The sequence below is a fragment of the Xenopus laevis genome, chromosome 3S (genome assembly GCF_017654675.1).
Source record: "Xenopus laevis strain J_2021 chromosome 3S, Xenopus_laevis_v10.1, whole genome shotgun sequence".
NCBI lineage: Eukaryota > Metazoa > Chordata > Amphibia > Anura > Pipidae > Xenopus > Xenopus laevis.
The window spans coordinates 27,207,038-27,228,632 of NC_054376.1; the positions used below are offsets into that span (position 1 = coordinate 27,207,038).

The window sequence follows — 21,595 nt, forward strand, 5'->3', positions numbered from 1 at the left end:
TTGCTTTCCATGTTTCCTTTTTTTGCCTTACTCTACCCCTTCTTTGTTTTCTGTTTTTTGCTTTTCCTCCTTCCCATTTCTCATTCTTCCTCTTCCTCTATAGGAGACTCAAACCACAGTAATTCATAACCTGGTGGACGGGATAAAGGTATTTGCAGTGTCTTTACCTCTGTATTCACTTGTCTTGTCTCACCCACATCTTCCTCTTGAGAAATTTGTTTTGGGGGAGATGTTGGGGGTTCTTTTCCCTTGTGTATTGAGAGGTTCAGTTAAACCATTTTCTGATACAGAGGCTAGCCTGTTTTGAAGTTGTTAAAGTTTTATCTGCAATCAACAGTATATCACTTGTGATACTGTGTGACATATTACATTAGACATTTTGGTTTATGTTTGAGGCTGAAACAACTAGATTGTTATTTACACCAAAATCAGTTGAGTTTTCTTCCAGATTAAAACTTTCACTTAATAAATATGGTGTTGGGGGTTGATCATAAAGTTGGTCATAAAGTACTATAAGATTAGAGTGTGTTATTTTCTCTGTATGTGGCATGATAAAAGAGGCTTTTAAGGACATGGATATGGTCAGCAGCACATAGCCTTGTTCTGGGGTGTGCAATGAAGGCAGTCTAGGGCTAAGTACAGGAAGAGATCCAAACAGAGACAAGTCTTTACTGCTTTCTTGAGGCCAGTCAATCATTATACAGGTCCCTGTGTCTGGCAGCAGATGATTTTTAGAAGTGTGCCCATTGTGGCTTGGGTTTTTGGCCACACTGATGTTGTGTCTTTTAGTGCCCCAGTGTGTTGCCTTGTAATTAGACAGTTTGTGACTCATAACACAGACCACTTGTATGTACTGTATGTATGTAATGAATTTAACTGTTCACAAATGTATGTTTGTATGTGTGTATATATTTCTAATATCTTTATAAATCTATTGGACAAAGTAAGTTTCTGCATACCAGTGTTTTTGTCGTCATTCCTTCTTTACTCTTCATATATATATATAGTGAATAAAGTACCCCCTCTTGTAAAATATAAGGATATTATAAGTTACCGAGGAGTTTCATGACCATATAAAAACACGAGGCCGAAGGCCGAGTGTTTTTATACAGGTCATGGAACTCCGAGGTAACTTCTAATATCCTCATATTTTGCAACTGGGGGTACTTTATTTATTATAATACACAAATTTAAGTGAGTCATGTGACAGAAATGACATCACTACTCACCGTTTATAACTGATGACATCAGAACTCACCGTTTATAAGGATATATTTTACAGGATATTCATGGCTTTTGTGTATTATATATATATATATTATATTCTCACTTTGTTTATCACTTTTTTTAATATCTCTTATTCATGAAGTGATAACACACATTGCAGTTCCATTCAAAGGGATGCTATAACTCTTTATAGATAGCTAACCAGTTGCAAGAGCTTACAGTTAAACAGATATCCTCCATATAGTGCAGTACAAACCAGGGTGAAAAACAGAGACTCGAAGAAGCACAAATTCAAGAATAAATAGGGCTGTGGGGTTTCTTATGAAAGAAAGACACAGATCAAATAAATAATGAATTATTCTGACATCCCTTTGTTTTTTCCTCTCAGTACACACTGTAACCTTAACCGTGGTCAGAGCAGTGTGATGCAGTTGTCTACGGCAAAGTAACTGCTCTGTAATGTTTTTGCTTCTTTAAATCCTAATCTGTTCAATGGTTCGTATAGTGTTGATGGCTGGAGTGTTGATGAAACCCTTTTCTATTTTTTTTATTAACTTTTTTATAACTGTTTGTAAAGGGTTTATATGTATAGGATATGTCCTCTTCTTTTGTGCCAGTAGCAAAGTCCTGTGAGCTAGAGCCCAAACAAGCTAAAGTAGAGGGAGACCAGGAGCCCATATATGGTCCCTTGCCCTCCCATTGGTACAGCTGCTTTTATACTTGCCTGACAATCATCAGCGCTCTTTCAGAAATGGGACACCAGTAGAGACACTATGGGGATGATTTACTAAAGGGCGAAGTGGCTAACGCTAGCGACTTTTCGGTAAAAATCCCATCCGCAGAGAGATCACCAATTCACTAACAGGCGCGGGTTGACAATTCCCTAGTGAAAGAGACTGTCGCTAGCGTTCGCTCGCACTCTATCGCCATGCGACTTTTCACTCTGGTGAATGGTCGATGCTCTGCAAATTCACTAAATTGCGTATTTTACTTAATATTACCTCTTTCGCCAGAGTTTGCTTCGCCACTGCATACCAGGTGAACTGCTGAAACAAAGTTACATCTTCCTCAATCTGATATCAGTGACATCATATCCACTACCACGGAAAGTGGTCTCATGTCTAGGGCATTAGCTCTCTTGGACATTTGTAATAAAAAGTGGCCACTTCAACCATTTACACCAACATTTCTAAAGAAGTTGTGTATGTGACTTTTATGCCCCTTTTTAAATTGTCCTAAGTGTAAGATTACTAGCGGATTTTGGCTAGTGAATCTTTGCTATGAAATGCTCACACTGAAGAAGTATCGCTAGTGAAAAGTCGCCATCATTCGGCGCCCAGGACACAGTCTTACATTTTAGTGAACTAACGTAGTGGCAACGAATTTGCGCTTAGCGAAGTGTGCAAAGCAGTCATTGGTGACAATTTTCCCTTTAGTGAATCTGACCCTATGTTTCAGTACAGTGTGCTGCATATTGACTTCTCAGTGCTTTGGATTCATCTGTAATGTTGTTTGCACACCTTTTTGAATAGCCTTTCTTACTGCAGTAAGCTATAGAAGTAGTGTTCCTACTTTGTGTCAGAGATTAGACCTCTTTATAGCAGGGTATATGTGGTTTGGAAATGAGAAACTGTCTAAAATGGCCAATAATCGGTCTACTGTTCTGCCTCTCTCTTCCACCTTCCTCCTACCTCAATCTTCTCCTTCCCCTTGCACTACTCCATTTCTCTTTTGCTTTCCCCCATTCTTTTAGGAGTCATCAGACAGTACACATACAAACCCCGAGGATGAAGAAATGAAAGGTATTGTGCTCTGTTCGTTGTTTTCTAATGCGACCCCACGCCACCCACTGCACCCCCAAGCTCTACTTTAATTTCCTATTACACATGATGCCCATACATACAGTTAATGCCACACAACCTCTAATGTCCGTGGGTGCAGGAGTTGAGAAGTTGGAGCCCTATATAGAATTTAAGGAGATGAGAGGAAAGGTAGGAGGCTGGGAGAAAGGATGCTGCTTAGCCAGGGCATTATGAGGGAAATAAGGAGGTGAGAAAACAGAATAAAAGAGACAAGTAAGCCACAATGTCAAACAATAAAACCAAACATAAAACAGTGTATTGGTGTGGGTGAGGAAATGGGTTCTAGGGGAAGACATGGGGAAGAGATAGAAGATGAGGAAAGACTGGAAAGTGCAGAGGGCCTATGGAGTGGCAAGCTGTTGTATTCGGATACAGTTGCATGTTGTACAATTTTCTGCAAGGATGGGCTTCCTGTTGTCACTCCAATGTCACTTCCTGTGCCAGCATCTCACAATCCATTTCCTTTATTCACCCCTCACTCTCCTTCCTCTGTTGTCTTGTTTATTAGACATTGTCACCTTTCTTTGCTTTGTCCTTATCATTAAGGGGGCGAGGGCAGCTTTCCGACCCTGTCTCTCACTCACTAATGCCACTCATTTCAAGGGCGGCTCTCTGATACAGGCTTATGAGTACATCTCTATTGACACACCGATGTGTTCATTGACATAGAAGTAAACAGACATGCACCTTGGTGCAATATATAAACACAGATGCAACACCATATACTTTTAACACGCATGTTTCATGCACTTTTACCGCCTCCTTGCAATTATGCTGCCTGCATTTGGCCTTTTACCCACTTCCACCTTTCTTATCAAATTTTTGGTCACACTTCAATTATCCACCACTTCTGACCCAGATCAAACCCTGCTCTACTGTCCTTCTACTCATTGACTTCTTTTCTTCTGTCTGTCGTACTTCATACCCTTTTCTCTCCCCGTTTTCTCTAGTGATGAAGTTCTCAGACATATTAAGCTCAGTGAGAAGGGGCTCGGGGGCCCTGGAAGCTGAGGGACCCCAAGCAGCGATTGCTCAGCAGCCCCTTTCCCCATCCTTCCCCCACTCACCTCTCGCACAGCGTAAGTAGGACGGGTGTACAGGAGACGTTAATTCACTCAGAGGTTTCATATAATACAAAATCTATAAAGACAAGTAGCATGCTATTAACTTGTAACAAAGCAAAAGCCGCAGTCTAATCTTGTGTTGGTGTGGTGCTCTTTGTGCAAACTACTAAGCTTTCCATATTATTTATGCCACTAAAACCCAGATTTTAAGATGGGGAAAAATGTAGTTAAAACAAACTAAATAAAATGGTTGATATTAATGAGCCCTCTAACATGGGTTTCCTAGTCCCGGAGACAGAGGACCATTCTATCATACAATAAACTCCTCCTCTTGAGAAATAGCAGATTAGCAATTCCTTATGTCTCTGTCACTGTCATGTCACCTTTTGTGGTGGGGTGGTTGGTCAAGGCCAGTCTATATAGCACTGCTGCTGTCTGTCCTGGTGGGGTGACGTCCAGCACTGCTGCTGCCTGTTGTGTGCTTTGTTTGTGATAGATGTTGTGTACTGTATTGCGTGTCACTCACATTGCTGTTGTGTCTCTGCTCTCTCTGTTGATATCTGTTCTCTTATTTATTTATTTTCATTTTGTTATCTGTTTCCTCTCTGCTCCAATTATCTTCCATTCTTTGCTTTCTGCTCTGGCCTTTCATTTTTCTCCCCAACCTATGGCTTCCCTCCCACTGTGTGCACCCCTCTTGTCCCTTGTCTTTCCTCCTGGTTCCCTTCCCTTTCTTTGTCTCTTTGCCCTTGCGTTTCTGTCTCTGCTGCCCTGTGCCTTGTCATTCTGTCCCTCTTTCTGTATCCTGTCTCCTGTCTCTCTGTCACCTTCCCAGCTGCTAGATTTTCAGATATATTTAACACAGTCAGACGAGGCTCAGAAGCAGAGGGAGTGCAGTATTCCAACACGCAGCATCGGCTCTCCCAGCCTCACCTAAACTCTCCGTTTGTACAGCGTAAGTAGAGCTGGCACATACACACACCCTTCAAAACATATAACTCCTATCTCCTTTTTGTGATCATCCAGTATCCAAATTACTACTGTCTTTCTTATTACTAACCTCTCTTTTCTTACCTCTTCATCATGCCAACTCTCTTTCCCCCATTTCCCCTATCTTTCCAACTTTTCAAATCTCATCTCACTTTCACCACCAACATTCTGATACTCTTTCTCAAGCTCTTTATCTTCATTAGACCTTTTACATCTTCTACCAACATGATTACTTTTCCTATTGTTTTTTTTTTATTATAATTTTGAGCCCGTTTTTCTAATTATGCTGACTCCCAGGGGCAGTTTTTCACCATAATGCAGAATCCCAGAGGCAGATTTACTATGGTTCAATGGTAAATTCTAATTTATTTTGGTCAAAACTCACATATTCAAATTTAAAACCTGCCAATCATTTGAATTGAATGTGAGATTTATCACACCTCGATCTTGGAAACAATTCTAATTTGACTATTCTCTACCTAAAACCTCATCACTATTATTAACATCTTCAAATAGTTCAAGGGACCTCTGCCATTGACTTCTAAAAAACTTCAAAAAGTTAACTTAAAAAACAAATTTGACACTCAAAAGTCTGGTTTTATTTCGAAGGAAAATTCAATTTAAATTCTATTTGAGTTTTCAGGTCATGACTATTCGATCGAATTTGAAATGTTCTAATTTTTTCATAAATAAAATACCATTCGAATTGTGAATAAAATCGAATTTATTAGAGTTTAAAACAATTCATATTACTCTAAAATTCGACCTTTGATAAATAACCCCCAAGTCTCATAATCTGTAGTATCCTCTGCTGAATCCATTTTGCCCATCTAGTTTGCTTTTTCTCAACCTCTCCACTATTATGCTGTGCTTATTATTTTTGCACCCTGGCTATTATCTGACTCTCCTCCACTTTCATGTCTACTTTTATTCACTTTAAATCAATCAATAAATCAAGGACCATGTCATAAAATATTCAAGTCTGAATAATGAGTCATTTTATCTCTCTTTGACTTCCGTCTTCCGTCAGGTTTCCCGCCTTCTGATGAGGAATCATTCATGGATGCAAATTCTCCCTACTATCCATTTTTTACCATATACCCTAAGATTAACCTCTTTGTTTTGATCCAGTTAGTTTTTTCTTAACCTCCCTTAACCCACCCTATTATTATACCATGAATAATTTGCTGGCCCATTGTGTTCCCTTTTTTTAATAAGATTTTATTATCACTATGTCTGTAAGTTTTCTTTTTTTGTACTGTACCACTGACAATAATATGTGCCTCCCCAGCTCGGAAACAGGAGATCATTAAAATTACAGAGCAACTGATTGAAGCAGTGAATAATGGGGACTTTGAGGCCTATGCGTGAGTGCTTATTGCTTATTAGTAATATCAAATCCATCATTTTATGCTTCTGGCTGAATACTATTTCACCTGTAAACATATGGCCAATACCAAACTGAATTCCAATATGCATATTAGTAATTGATTGACTTAGGCCTTATTGAATAAGGTATCTTTTATATATATATATATATATATATATATATATATATATATATATATATATATATATATATATATATATATATATATATTTATCAACATTAGTCCTGTCAATGTTATTCCCAATTTAATTATAATTCATTGGTTTAGTATTTTCCATGTTGGTGTGTATGTTTTCTAGACCTTATGAATTAATCATTGGAAATTTAGACTTAATGTAGACGTAACTGGCTCTGTGGTTTTACAGGAAAATCTGTGATCCTGGACTGACCACGTTTGAGCCGGAAGCTCTTGGTAACCTGGTAGAAGGGATAGACTTTCACCGTTTTTACTTCGAAAACCGTAAGAAATTGTATTAAAATGTGGTTTTTGTTAATGTCCTAGTAGGAGAGCCTTTACTATTACAGTTATATCTCTGTACATAAGAACCAGAGCAAGGAAGGCCTGTGATAATGTTGACCAATCAACAAAAATGTCTCTAAGTCCACAATACTCCATTTTCAATTCTAATACTCCTTATCAAAAGGCACTAAAATTACATAAATTGAAATACATGAACTTTATATATGTATCAAGGTGCAACAATGCGTGACAAGCAATAATACACCGAATTAACATTTCCTAATGGAGACTTATTTATTGAAGGTTGGATTTTAGTGGTTTTAGAGGTTTTGGGAACCACAACTAAATTCAAAAATTCTAAAACCACGATTGTTGTTGAATTTTTTAAAAGAGCCAAATAGAAAAAGTGTGAATGAAAAAAAAAAGCTCTGAATGATGCAAAAAAAATACGAATTCCTAGCGAAAAAAAACCTCTACGAAATATAGTAAAATCGCAATTTGATTGTTATTAAATGGGTCCCATAGCGTCACTGGCTGAAGGAAGCAATTCTCAATAATAGGCTGAACTCATTATGCTGAAAAATGATACCTACAAGACACAAGTAACACTCTTGGGATAAGAAAGAAAAGCAAAAAAGAGTGATACTCATGGTCAAACTGTAGAATGCTCTCACGTTCTTTGAAAGATAAAACTGAACTGTAATAGCATTCATTGAATACACTCATTAGAGAAGGTACACAGTTACTTATTCTAAAAATTTTTTAGTAATGCTTGTCTTTACCAGCCATAACTAATTTTGTTAAATAAAGGAAGACCTTCGAGATGTACTTACATACAGTATGTTCCCATTGGTTTCATTCAAGGTCAACAGTAGAATACCCTAATTACTATTATTATACTTTATTAGTACCAACACCAAAAAAAGTAGCATATACTACATGAGTGAATATAAAAATATTAATTGGAGGCTGTTGTAGGGTTTTTGCATAAGTAAAATTAAAAAGGACCAGTAACGTCAAAAAATGAAATAATGAAGTAATGAAAATATAATGCAGTGTTGTCTTGCACTGGTAAAACTGCTGTGTTTGCTTCAGAAACACTACTATTGTTTATATAAATAAGCTGCTGTGTAGCCATGGGGGCAGCCATTCAAAGGAGAAAAGGCTCAGGTTACATAGCAGGTAGCAGATAAGCTCTGTCTGACTAATGGTGTTATCTATTATCCATTAGTTAACCTGTGCCATATAGCCGTTTTTCAATTTCCACCATTGCTCCACAGCAGCTTGTTTATATGGAGTATAGTAGTGTTTCTGTAGCAAACAGATCAGTTTTACCAGTGCAGGGCAACACTACATGATATTTTCATTACTTTAAAACACTTTAATTTTTTGGTGTTACTGTTCCTTAAACAAAAGTGAAAGACAAAGTAGACATTAGTTTACAATTTAATGAGGAAGAAAAAGTGCCAGTTATGACTGTTTTAACCTTAGATTAAGGTTAAAACACCTATTTTAATACTAGTTTTTTTAACCTTTTTATGTTTTTTTTGGTCCCCAGTGCTGTCCAAAAACAACAAGCCAATCCACACGACCATCCTGAATCCTCACGTCCATGTAGTAGGAGAGGATGCTGCTTGTATCGCTTACATTCGTCTGACACAGTATATCGACACACAGGGACGGCCTCGCACTAGTCAGTCTGAGGAAACCCGTGTCTGGCATCGTCGTGATGGCAAATGGCAGAATGTGCATTTCCACTGTTCAGGGGCTCCCGTAGCACCCCTCCAGTGATGGTATAGAGTATTTACATTTTCCCAGACTCCTTTCTGACAGTTTTAAATGGTCAGTGAAACATTCTGCAGCACTCTACAGATATTATTCATCGTTCACATTGGTCCCTGTCCAAGTGGAGCTTGCAATTTTTGGTCCCTAGAACATACACCCACACTATGGTCAGTTTCATCAGCTATCTGAACTACGCTGGCTGATTTCAGCCCTACTGTGGGCAGTAGCCTCCTCTCTTTTCTGTATTCATAAGTGACAAATTGGCTTTGGCACAAACAGACTTTGTCTCAAAATTCAGAGACTGCTGGTTCTTTGCCGAAATCCAATGAGTCTTTTCGCACCAAAGCCCATTCAGTACTTACGATTGCGGAAAAGAGAGGAGGCTACTGCCCGTGTTAGGGCCTAAATCACCCAGAATATTTCAGATAGCTGATTTCAGTCCCTGTGTGGCCCTAGCCTAAACCTTCCTGTATGTTTTTGGAGTTTGTGAGGAAACCAAAGCAAACACAGAGAGAACATACAAACTCCTTGTGAATAGTTCCAGGTTTGAATGGCTAGTGGCATGTGGGACCTTTCCTCTGCAGAGAAAACACCAATTTACTCCATAGCACCCTGTGTTCAGCAGCACTTACAGGACAGGAATGCCTCCACTTGCTGGTGCAGATGCCATTCCTGCAGGCCTGGACTTCCAATTTGTAGATTCAAATATCAGAAGATCTGCTGTAAGTTGCTGTTGACAGTCACTAGTTGGGTATGTGGGGATTGGGCCTCTGTGCACTTGAAGTGCCAGGTCTATTTTGAATCTTAGTCTGAACCTGCATTGCTGTCATTGCTGCTGATCATGGCAGAGAAAATGCCAGGTGGCCATACAAGGGCCAATGAAAACTGGTCCTTCTAAACTGCATCAGAAGCTTAGTGGCCAGAGTCTGGTGCGCTCCAATGGGCCAGCTTGGCCAATATCTGGCCAGAAATGATACCATCAACTTCTGATAGCAACGCCATCAAACATGCACAGATTGATTCCCAGCCCATGTGCTTTGGCAATCACAGTAGACTAATAGCCAAACAGAAAGGAAAAAGCCCATAAAAGCACTGCTCCATCTGACCAGATGAAAAGTTCACCTCTAAAGGACCTCTGCACCTTTACTATTTCTCTAGGAATTTAGGTCCCATACGCTTATTTATTTAGGAAAGGACCAGGTCCCAATCATTCTGGGCTTATGCATCAAAACTCAAATATTAATATCACAGAATTTTTCAAAATTCTATAAATACTTGTTTTATACACCATGTGTTTGACTCACCATTAGCATTTCTTCTCAACAGGTTTCAGTAATGACCTTCTGGCTTCACCAGAGAAGAGGAAGTGCCAGAGACTTTTGGCTCCGCCGCTCAGAGAGTTCCAGCGGCGAGGAAAAGCACGTGACCGCATGCTTGTGCCGTTCCTTTCCGTCCCTCCTCCCCCCCGACCCCTCCAAATCCAGACTCTTCTATTCTTGCCTCCCTCAACCACCTCAATTGCCCACATTCCCCAGATATCCACTGTCTGGACCTATGGAGACTAAAATGCAGCAAAAGGACAGGATAAGGTCTTGGTGATAGGTTTTCCCTTTGATCATTTTTGCTATGAAGCTGAAGAGAAGGAGGCTCATGTATGGCCCTCCTTTAGCAATGAGTGGGGTAACAATACTCATTGACCTGTTGCAGAAAAAAAATATTGACCTAAGCCACCTTTTTGCTTTTGTTTTGGCTTTTTTTGGGGGGGTGGAGGGATTGTCTGAAATCTTGAGGGGTGGGGGGAAAGAACCGTGACCTTCCTGTGGAGCAGTTTCTTCCCATGTGTTTGCGCGTCCAACGTGAAATGAGTTGTCCACACAGAACAATGAGTAAACAAAAAAAAAGGAATCACAAAAAAAAAATCAAACAAAAAACTAAAAAAAGAAAAAAATTGAAAAAAAATTATATTTTTAAAATTCATTTCCACAAAGACGTGTTCCTGGGGCCACCGCTGCTGCCCCTTTTATGTTGTTAATTTTTGTTTCCGGAATGCAAAAAAAAAAAAAAATTTAAAAAAGTTGTATATTCTAAGATATGACTCACAACCCCTATTCTGTTGCACCCCATAAACGATGATATGATCCATTTTCTGCAGTGGAAGAGCCAGTCCTAAAGCATGACCGGCGCATTTTATGGAGTGTGCTTAATGTCTGCCCATTTTCAACCAAGGCCTTTCTCCTCTGACATGTGGGGGTCTCTATAAAGGATTCATCACATCGTAATCCTGAAATAATGCACACACAGGGACTTCTTGCACCAAACCCCAGAATTTTTATGACGGACCCTTGCAAAAATGTAGGGTTTTCAGAATGATATTTTCAGAACTACTTGTTCCTAGGGTAGTGTACTTTTTGTACTATAGCATTTTTGCTGAAAGATTTGGATTTATAGGATTTCCTGTGTTTGTAAAGTGGGATTGTGTAACCCAAGGATAATTTTGGCATAGTGCATATTCTTCAGGAAAGCACTATATTCCCATCCATGTGCTGGGAACAAGCAGATCATCACATCTTTGGGGCTTGTGAGGACTGGAAGTATCATCTTGTTTTAGTATCTGATCTTTTGAGATCAGGGTGAATAGAAGGGCAGTGCTCTCTGCAGAATCTCATAATGAGACAGAAGTGTGTAGAATTCATCCCCCAACAGGAATTAAGAAAGCCCTGAATTCAGTGGGTTCCGAGCAGTGACCCCAAGGGAGAGGAGAGGCTAATCTTCAGCCTGATTTGTTTTAATTTGTTGCTGTTTCATTTTCTGCATGCCCTTTGAAAAGAAATCCTATAAATAGATATATATACATAAATCTATATATATATATAAGAGATAACAAGATGACAGCTTGTTCGTTTTATGAATGCCAGTGGTTTTTTTTTTTTTGCTGCTGTCTTCCTTTATATTTCTGTTTCCTGTCTTTCTCTTTCACTCTTTATTTTCTGAGCCTTGTGAGTGTTATAAGAGGACACAAAAAGAGCAGAAACAAGATCTTCCTCTTGAACTGTTTCAAATTATTGCAGATTAAAAAGAAAAACCAAACCCTGTCCGATTGTCATTTTTTACAGGGCTGCCTAGAAGGGCAGTTTTATTTATTCTGTTGGGTTAGAATTATCTAAACAACTTTTTTCATATGTACATACATATGGCATAAAAGGTTCTTTGGCATGTGTAATATATAGAAGTCAAAGTTGCAACCAAATTTCCCACTCATTACCTGCTATAAATATAGTCCTATTCATTTTTACAGTAAATAATATATAGCTCATAATTTTCAATCTTGGCTAAAAAGGATTGTTACCTTTTAAAAGCTCCTCATAGATCATCTCTGGTCTTTGTGTTACCAATGAGCAGAAGGCATAGCCTAACGATCTTTCCCTAAAAACACACCCGGAATAGTGAACTATGGTTCCCTGTCAGGTCTACCTGTCTACCCACCAGGTTTGACTGAGCTCACATTTAAAACAAGAATTGTCTACTTATTTATTAAAGGAATTCCGTCATGGAAAAACATGTTTTTTCCAAAACGCATCAGTTAATAGTGCTGCTCCAGCAGAATTCTGCACTGAAATCCATTTCTCCAAAGAGCAAACAGATTTTTTTACATATTAAATTTTGAAATCTGACATGGGGCTAGGCATTTTGTCAATTTCCCAGCTGCCCCTGGTCATGTGACTTGTGCCTGCACTTTAGGAGAGAAATGCTTTCTGGCAGGCTGCTGTTTTTCCTTCTCAATGTAACTGAATGTGTCTCAGTGGGACATGGGTTTTTACTATTGAGTGTTGTTCTTAGATCTACCAGGCAGCTGTTATCTTGTGTTAGGGAGCTGTTATCTGGTTACCTTCCCATTGTTCTTTTGTTTGGCTGCTGGGGGGGGAGGGAGGGGGTGATATCACTCCAACTTGCAGTACAGCAGTAAAGAGTGATTGAAGTTTATCAGAGCACCAGTCACATGACTTGGGGCAGCTGGGAAATTGACAATATGTCTAGCCCCATGTCGGATTTCAAAATTGAATATAAAAAAATCTGTTTGCTCTTTTGAGAAATGGATTTCAGTGCAGAATTCTGCTGGAGCAGCACTATTAACTGATTCATTTTTTTTAACATTTTTTTTCCCATGACAGTATCCCTTTAAATGTCAGCACTAAAAGGTAGATGCTTTGTGCTTGCGCTTATAGATAAGCCCGGTAAAAGAATTTGTTGAAACTTTTTTGGCAACTTTACATAAATGTAGAAACCTGAATCACCTAGGCTATCACATTTTTATAATGGCAATGAAAATGTAATTATTTTTCAGCAAAGGGAAGCATAACTGGCTGTGATTTCAGGTGAGTGGGTGTGTGTGGCAGGGGGGGGGGTTAAGCCTTCCATGAAACAACATGGTTACAAGCAATAGGTCCAACTTGGTATCTCCTTTAAATCTCCCTGTATAAATAATGAGATTCTGACTTTTTCTCTGTCTTGCTGTTTTTCATTGCAGAGATTTTTTTTAAACAAATAATGATCTCCACCATATTCTTAGAAGTTGCTAATTTGATAAGCACCCCTAGTGACTAAAATTCGTAACCTTTTAAGCTAGGCCAGTCTACATGCCATTTAAAATTGAATCAGCCAGTGCTATTTGCCTAACGAGCACCACCCTAACAAGTTTTCACTGGTCGCAGGAGTCCCTTGTGCCAATATAAGATGATCACCCACACTGGGACCAGTAAAAACCTGGTGGCAGAGTACCTTAAAGGAGACATATTGAGTAAAAACAAGAATGTACCAGTGCATGATACTCATTTAGATCCCAGTTCCCTATCAGGTCCTGCTCGCTGCTGATTGGTTCCTGTCCTACAGTGCAGTGAGCTGCTGACAGGAACCAATCAGCAGCTAGCAGGACCTGATAGGGAACTGAAGCCTGTCTGCGCTTGTGTGAATGCAGGGCTGTGATTGGTTGTCCCCCTCCTACTGTGCTTCTGGCAGGGACTGTTAGGACACACCCACCCCTCAATTGAAACACAGACAGGGACCAGAGAACATCTATATGGAGCTCCAATAAAGGGGCTATTTTTTATATGTTACTTATAATTGCCTACAAAATGAGGGTGTTTTCATTTATTCTATATGTCTCCTTTAAAGGAAAATACTCCTGTCTGGATATTTTTAAAGAGAGATGCGCCAGCCCAAAGTAGATGGTCAGTGATTTTAGTCACTATGGAGTGCCTAATAAATTTGCACCTCCAATGATTTAAAGGAGAACTAAAGCCTGAAAAGGAATAGGGCTACAAATGCAATAATTTATATACTGAATTTATAACTTATTGCACCAGACTAAATTTCAGCTTCTCAATAGCAGCAATGATCCAGGACTTAATACTTGTCACAGGGGGTCACCATCTTGGAAAGTGTTTGTGACACTCACATGCTCAGTGGACTCTGAGCAGCTGTTGAGAAGCTAAGCTTAGGGGTTGTTGCAAATTATCAAGCAGAAAATGAGGTTGGCCTGTGACAGCAGCACAGAGCATGTGCAGTGAATAAGCAGAAAAAAAGATGGGGAGCTACTGGGGCATCTTTGGAGACACAGATCTTAACTGCTAAAGGGCTGTGGTTGCCTTGGGCTGGTACTGAAGCCCAAACATTATATACAACATTTCTGCCCTAATTATTTAGTTCTCCTTTAAACTTTCCTTCTCTGTTAGGGTAAAGGCAGAAGGATCATTTGGTCAAAGGAGAAAATCACATTTTGTGCAAGAGACACAATGCCCACTGCAGACAACTGGAATTACTGTCAGTGTACCAAAATGCTGTAGCATTTTAATGTGATTAGACTGGCAAGTAAACAGTGATTGACACTGTCTACAATATAAAAGTGTTTTGGATATATTTAAAACTTCATTTATATTGTGCTACTAAGATACACAGCCCTGTACAATTTTACAGATGTAGAAAAGTACACATAGGCAGTACAAACATGATAATAAATTAATAAATATAATTATGGAGAAATTAGGTGCCATGTGGTAAGAGATAGATACAGAAGGAAGAAAGTCCTTGCCTCAGAGAGCTTACAATCTAAGTGGGAGGAATATAAATACACCAGTAAACCCTCAAAGTAGTGCTGCTCTGAGTCTGTCAAAAGAAACACAACATTTCTTTCATTATATTGTGTACACATGGGCTTCTGTATCAGACTTCCTGTTTTCAGCGTAAACCTCCAGGGCTAGGACTTGAGCATGCTCAGTTTGCTCTTCTCTCCATTTTCCCCTGTTCCTGCTGTAATCTGAGTTCAGAGCTATGAGTGAGCAGGGAGAGACTCAAGCAGGACGTGGTCACACCAAGCTAATATGGCAGTTGCTTTACTAAACAAACAGAGAGAGCTTCTAGAGCTGTTTACAGGTATGGTAAAGTATTCTACATAAATAAATATAGCATTCTAGCTTGTACTATTGTGGCTAATCTATTGGCAATAAACTGCCTCTGTAGCTTTCCGTCTCCTTTGACACACAGAAATCATGTACTCCAGTTTTAAGGTAAAAGACAATTGCACTGGTTCCTCAGTACTAGTAGGGTTAATACCTGGCCTGTGTTTTACTGGACTGGCTACTTACAATTATGCCATATTATTATAAGGGAAAAAATAAAAATATATGAAGGTTTTTTTTTCCAGCAAAGCAAACAACCCTAAGTATTGGGAATCTCACGAGGGGCACAACTTTGCATTGAATAAAAAAGTCATATTAACAGCTGTTAAATATATACACCAGAAATGACTGACTTGTGAACATAATGTTTGGCCAACTGTATCAATCTAATTTCCTTGCTGCGTGGCATATTCTTGGGCAATGAAAGCACACCAGACTTTAAGAAGATTCCACCTTTCTGTCTGTCTGTCTGTCTGCCCATCTAGCTGCAAAACTCTCAAAATCTCATTGTGTGCCACTGCCCTTGCGGGCTAATGATGCTAATTTTGTTACTTATACCTACTGTTAGCCTAGGGGTAAACAGAAAATGGAGCAACAATTGATAAGTGGGGGCTAAAATGCCTAATTTTCCAGCATATTTGGAATTTTAGAAAATAACAGCAATGATTCTAATCTTTTATCACAATTTTTTATAAGATCAACAGCACTAACTGACCTCTCCTGTAACATTAGATTTTAGCACATTGAGCAGGTTTGGTGTGGTGTGCATGGAAAGGGGAGAATCTATCCCAATACTGTTCCCTTAGGAAAAGATGAACCCTGGAATCTATTTAAAAATAAAATCCAGAGGTACGTTGTCAGCATGCCATTATAAGAGGATCAATGTAAAAAGGTGCACGTCTCTGGCAGCCACTTTCAGCCAGACTTGAGACACAATTTGGAATAGACAGCACCAAGCAGTGAAGTTTTTTTAAAAAGTCTTTATTAATAAAAGGGCTTTTTATTTGGACAGATATACAGCAACGTTTCAGGCTAGAAATAGCCTTTCCACAAGCGACTGAGTACAAATCAATTAACACATTTTATACCTTCTAACATAGTGTCATCTAATGGCAGCTTCACTTTAAAAAGACAGAGTTGGATTTCCTCAACGTAATTAAAGAACACAATGTTGCAAAATAACATGAAACATTATTGTCAAATTATATACATCTTATGACAAGTTCTTCCTTCTATATCACTGGAACACATCCATAAGCAGCACATCAGTCCAAGTGTTAAATATATGTAAAAGATAAAAACACTTAAAGATATACAATTAAAAATTAATTACCGGAAAATCCTATTCAAACCAAAAGGTGTAAGACTGCCTAATAGTCGTATCCACCTGGCCTCCCTTTTTTTAGCAATTCTTTTTTTCTATCTGCTCAACAGTGTATTTCAGGACCTCATCAACCACCTGATATTTTAATTGATGAATTCCATGTCCTTTCTCAATATAATGACAAGCCACTGCTTGTTTAAATTTTTTAGTCTTAATGCCCGACTTATGCTCACAAGTAAAATAACCCTCAATCTTTATGGGGGTACCTTTATGTGAATGATAAATGACATCCCCTCGCTGACAATTAGAGCAACAATTACATGTTAAACAAGGGAAACTACCCTTTTTCACTGGTCTCAACACCTGCTGTACTTTATTATTATTATTAACCCCTAAGTCAAATGTAACTAAAAAGGAACCTACAGTTTTATTCTTTTTTATATGACATCATCGATGGTGAGTGAAATTCCTGTATGTTAGATATACCATCTTTCAGGAGCCCCCAATGCTTATAAATAATCTTCGAGATATGTGGATTACGAGAACTATACTTCGAGACAAATGCTAATCTTCCAATCCCATTCCTTCATCTGTCTGTATGATTATGGCCCCTATCCAGAGTTTCCACTAGAGAACGCTGTTCCCTTAAAGGAAAACTATACCCCCCAAACAAGGTAGGTCTCTATTAAAAGATATTGAGTAAAACAGCTCATATGTAAAATCCTGCTTCATGTAAATGAACCATTATCATAATAATATACTTTTCTAGTAGTATGTGCCATTGGGTAATCATAAATAGAAAATTGCCATTTTAAAAAATAAGGGCCGCCCCCTGAGATCGTAAGATTCACTGTGCACACATACAAACCACATGTAAGGTCACATGAGCCAATTAACAGACAGAGTTCTGCCTTTTGCTTCCTCACTTCTTCCTGTTACAGTTAGTGTTGTAGTATTTCTGGTCAGGTGATCTCTGAGACAGCACAGATAGAGTCACGGAATGGTGGTTCAAGGCAAGAGATGTAAAAGGGCAATATTTATGTAAATATATATTCCAGTTTGGTAAGATTCTTTAATATGTCATTCAATTTGATATAAACTATCTGTTGCTTAAGTATTCATTTTGGGGGTATAGTTTTCCTTTAATAGGGGTAATGGGTACCCTCATCTCATCCGATCTGTCCAGGAGGGTACCTTGGTCAGACACAATATGCTTGACTTGTGTAAACTGGGACTTAGCTAAAGACTTCTTAATGTGAGAAGGATGCAAAGTATTTTTGTCAGTTGGTTTCTGACCAAAGCAGATTACTTTGAGTAATTAAAGTATCCAAAAAAGAAATGCTTTCCAAATTTACATTCAAAGCAAACTTAAAATGTGGGGATGCTGAATTGATATTGTCAAAGAATTTATCCAAGGTCCAACGGGGCCCCGTCCATAATGCAAAAATATTGTCAATAAAGCCTACCGAAGGCCAACAATATCTTTTGAAAAGCTCATTGGGATATACATAACATTCCTCATATTTGCATAGGATGGGGCCACATTACCCCTTATATGGAGGAAAAATCATCCTGAAATAGGAATTAATTGTTTTGCAATACCAATTGTAGACACTGAAGCACAAAATTCTTCTGTACCTAGGGTTGCCACCTTTTTTGGAAAAAAATACCGGCCTTCCTATATATTTAGATTTTTTTCCCTATTAATAACATTGGGGTCAACCATCATTTTTTTTGTCAGACCGGTAAAATACTGGCCAGGTGGCAACCCTATCTGTACCCCATCCACAGCCTCATCACAGACCAACTCGAGGCGGACCGCCTACACACCCCCATCATGTGGGATGGAGGTGTAGAGGCTCTCCACATTGAGAGTGACCAAAAATACCTCATCAGGCACCGTCCCTAAAAGTTAAATCTTGTTCAGAAAATCACTTGTGGTATGAAACATACGGGTTAATCAAACGATCCACAAAAATTGACAAACGATCCACAAAAAATGGGGGACAATACTGAGTCAGTACACGACACAATGGGCTGACCAGGTGTAGGCTCTTTGGGTAAAACATACAAGACCAGGGTAACTGGATTGTTATACTGCAAAAACGGAGCCAGCTGCAAATCAATGATTTTAAATTCAAGTCCCTCTAACACCAATTTCCGCATTTTATGTTGGATATTAAACAGCGGATCACTACTAAGGGGTTGATAGGATGTAGTAACTCCAACAATTGTTGCATTACTTGTTTAACATAGGATGATTTATCCGTTATAACAACTGCCTCCCCCCTTGTCCGCTGGTTTAACCACCAGAGTACCATTCTTCCGCCATTCCTGCAGGGCCTTATATTCAGCTGGACTCAGATTATAGGGAGTTAAATGAAAGTCAACCTTCCTGTATTTGGTCTCCAATGTTGCAACTTTGCATCAATAAAAACATTATTTACAGTGGGAATATACTGCGTCATGCTGCTCTTCTTCTCTTGCGTGTGTCATCGGGATGGTCTCCCGTTTGGGGACAAGGCATTAGGGCTGTTTGCCCATCGGTATACTGTCCCTGCCGCATAATCAAAGGTTTCACGATGGAAACTGATGTGCTTTCGTGCTTCTACCTCTGTGCGGAACTTCTCCAAATGGTCCGTCTATTTGCTGGTCCCCTTCTACTGGAAAGGAGTTCCGTATCGAATCCATCTCTGTAAAACTGCACGTTCCATCTCTGGTAATTCTTTCTGTAATCACTCCATAGTAACAAGCATTAAATCATTAGAGGATTTGTTTAATATTGCCTCTCATTTTTTGCAGAATTCCTGATCTTGTGCAAACAAAGTAGGGCATTAACGCACTCTTAACCCACGTGGGATGTGGTGTACTTTATCATATTCTGATAAGGTTCTCAAATGCAAATCATATGAAATAGTCTTACATTTTAAAAGTTCCAATTCTCTGAACTGATGCTTACAATCCTTTACATTGAGCAAATCACTATGTCCGCTTACAGCCTCAGTAATACGCAAACTGTCCGTATCAGTGTAAGCAATAGACATTTTAAATCCGGCGGTGCATGACTCTCGTGGAAACTTATATAGAGCATAAGAAGGCAGCGCTCACCAGCTCTCCAATACGTAGGGCAGACCTCCTGCATTGTCAAGGAACGAATATAAGTCGGCCATTAAAGCAGTGGCTTGTCATTTTGTTGGGAAAGGACATGGAGTTCATCAATCAAAATATCAGGTGGTTGATAGGGTCCCAAAATTACACCCTGCCGATGGGATAGAACAAAAGAGTTGCTCAAAAGGGAGGTGGATACGACTATTACACCTTTTGGTTTGAATAAGGCAGTTATCCCCAACCAGTAGCTTGTTGCTCTCCAATCCCTTGGATGTTGCTCCCAGAGGCCTCAAAGCAGGAGTTTTTAATTTCCTGGAGGCAAGTTTTAGTTGTAGAAAAACCAGTTGCACTGCCAAACAGAGCCTCACTGTAGGTTGACAATCCTCATAGGGGCTACCAAATGGCCAATCAAAGCACTTATTTGGCACCCCAAGAATATTTTTCATGCTTGTGTTGCTCTCCAACTCCTTTTACTTCTGAATGTTGCTCATGGGTTCAAAAGGTTGGGGATCCCTGGAATAAGGAGTATGGACTCTACAACATTTTCCAGTAATTCATTTTTAATAATATATTTTTAAACGTTTTTAGCTTTTACATATATTTGACACTTGGACTAATGTGTTGTTTATGGATGTGTTCCAGTGATATAGAAGGAAGAACTTATCACAAGATGTGTATAATTTGACAATAATGTTAATATGCAACATTGTGTTCTTTAATTATGTTGAGGAAATTCATCTGTCTTTTTAAAGTGAAGCTGTCATTAGATGGCGCCATGTTGGAAGCTATAAAATGCGTTTATTAATTTGTACTCGGTAGCTTGAGGAAAGGCTGTCACTTGCCCTTTTATTAATAAAGGCTTTTTTAAAAAAAAAACTTCACTGCTTGGTGCTGACTATTCCAAAATTGTGTCAGTAGCACATGAACCTGCACATGCCACTGTACTGTGTATATTATTTGTGTATTAAACTGGGTTAGAGAAGACACTGAGAGCAAATATCTGGCCATTTTTACTAAGATACCACTGTGTTATTGGCCACACAAGTACCAATAAAATTGCACAAGCTCTTTTGCCTGATTTTCACCATGTGTACAGCTATATTGATCGGCTAGATGATTGGACAGGTTTGAAAATGTAATCTGCAGATTCACCAGGTTGGCCAGCGAATCAGCAGGACCATATTTTCAGCATAGGACCCAAGGGCCCTTGCCTCGACTGCCATGGGTAAACATTGTCTTAGACATGCCCTGATCAGGAAGGGTGGGAACCAGGCCTGGAATGGGTTTAAAATAAGCCCTGGCATTTCAAGTACACTGAAGCCAAAACAGCCCCCATGGGCCCAATAAATAGTGACTAGTGATGTCTATGGCATCTTACAGCAGCACCTCTGCCATTTGCCAGAACCCACAGATTGCAGCCAGGCCTGGAGGGGATGGAGGTCTAGGGCAGTGCTGGACAGATACAGAGCAGATGAATAATAGATTACATAGATGGCATACCTCTCAACTGTCCGTTTTTCTTGAGACAGTCACGATTTTGACAGCTCAACCCGTAGTCCCGGATGGTTACTGATATGTCCAGACTTTCTCTTTAATCTCCTGCACTGAACAGCCAGAAAAAGATACAACGTTTCTAATACATAATTGGCTTTTGGCAGAGAGCACAGAATAGTGGCAGGTGCACTTAGATACACATGTAACAATTTAAGATAAGCAAAGAAACAATTGTAACTAAGATAAGCAGGTCCCTTGGGGAAACTGTGACTTGCAGCTTAGAGGGCAATTCACCTTCATTAGCAAAACTGTAATAACACATAAAAACCACAGAAATGTGTCCAAACTTTCATAACCTGCCACATTTTGTAAAATGAACATGGTAATTAGGGGGTGTGTTCGTAAAATGGGCGTGGCCAGAAAATGTGTTTTTGTATTC

At 39.2% G+C, this 21,595-nt stretch overlaps 1 protein-coding gene across 18 annotated transcripts in view; it reads left to right on the plus strand.

The window, feature by feature from the left end:
- camk2a.S (calcium/calmodulin dependent protein kinase (CaM kinase) II alpha S homeolog) overlaps positions 1-11,870 on the plus strand; it is a 102,287-nt gene extending 90,417 nt beyond the window's left edge. For 6 of the 18 annotated variants that reach the window (XM_041587566.1, XM_018254186.2, XM_041587565.1 and 3 more), the window contains 8 exons: positions 104-148; positions 2,981-3,029; positions 4,040-4,168; positions 4,989-5,108; positions 6,435-6,510; positions 6,899-6,993; positions 8,552-8,786; positions 10,105-11,870. In XM_041587566.1, the coding sequence (XP_041443500.1) occupies positions 104-148; positions 2,981-3,029; positions 4,040-4,168; positions 4,989-5,108; positions 6,435-6,510; positions 6,899-6,993; positions 8,552-8,784 (747 nt within the window). In that variant the 3' untranslated portion in view covers positions 8,785-8,786; positions 10,105-11,870. 18 annotated transcript variants of the gene reach the window in all.
- The last annotated feature ends 9,725 nt before the right edge of the window (positions 11,871-21,595 follow it).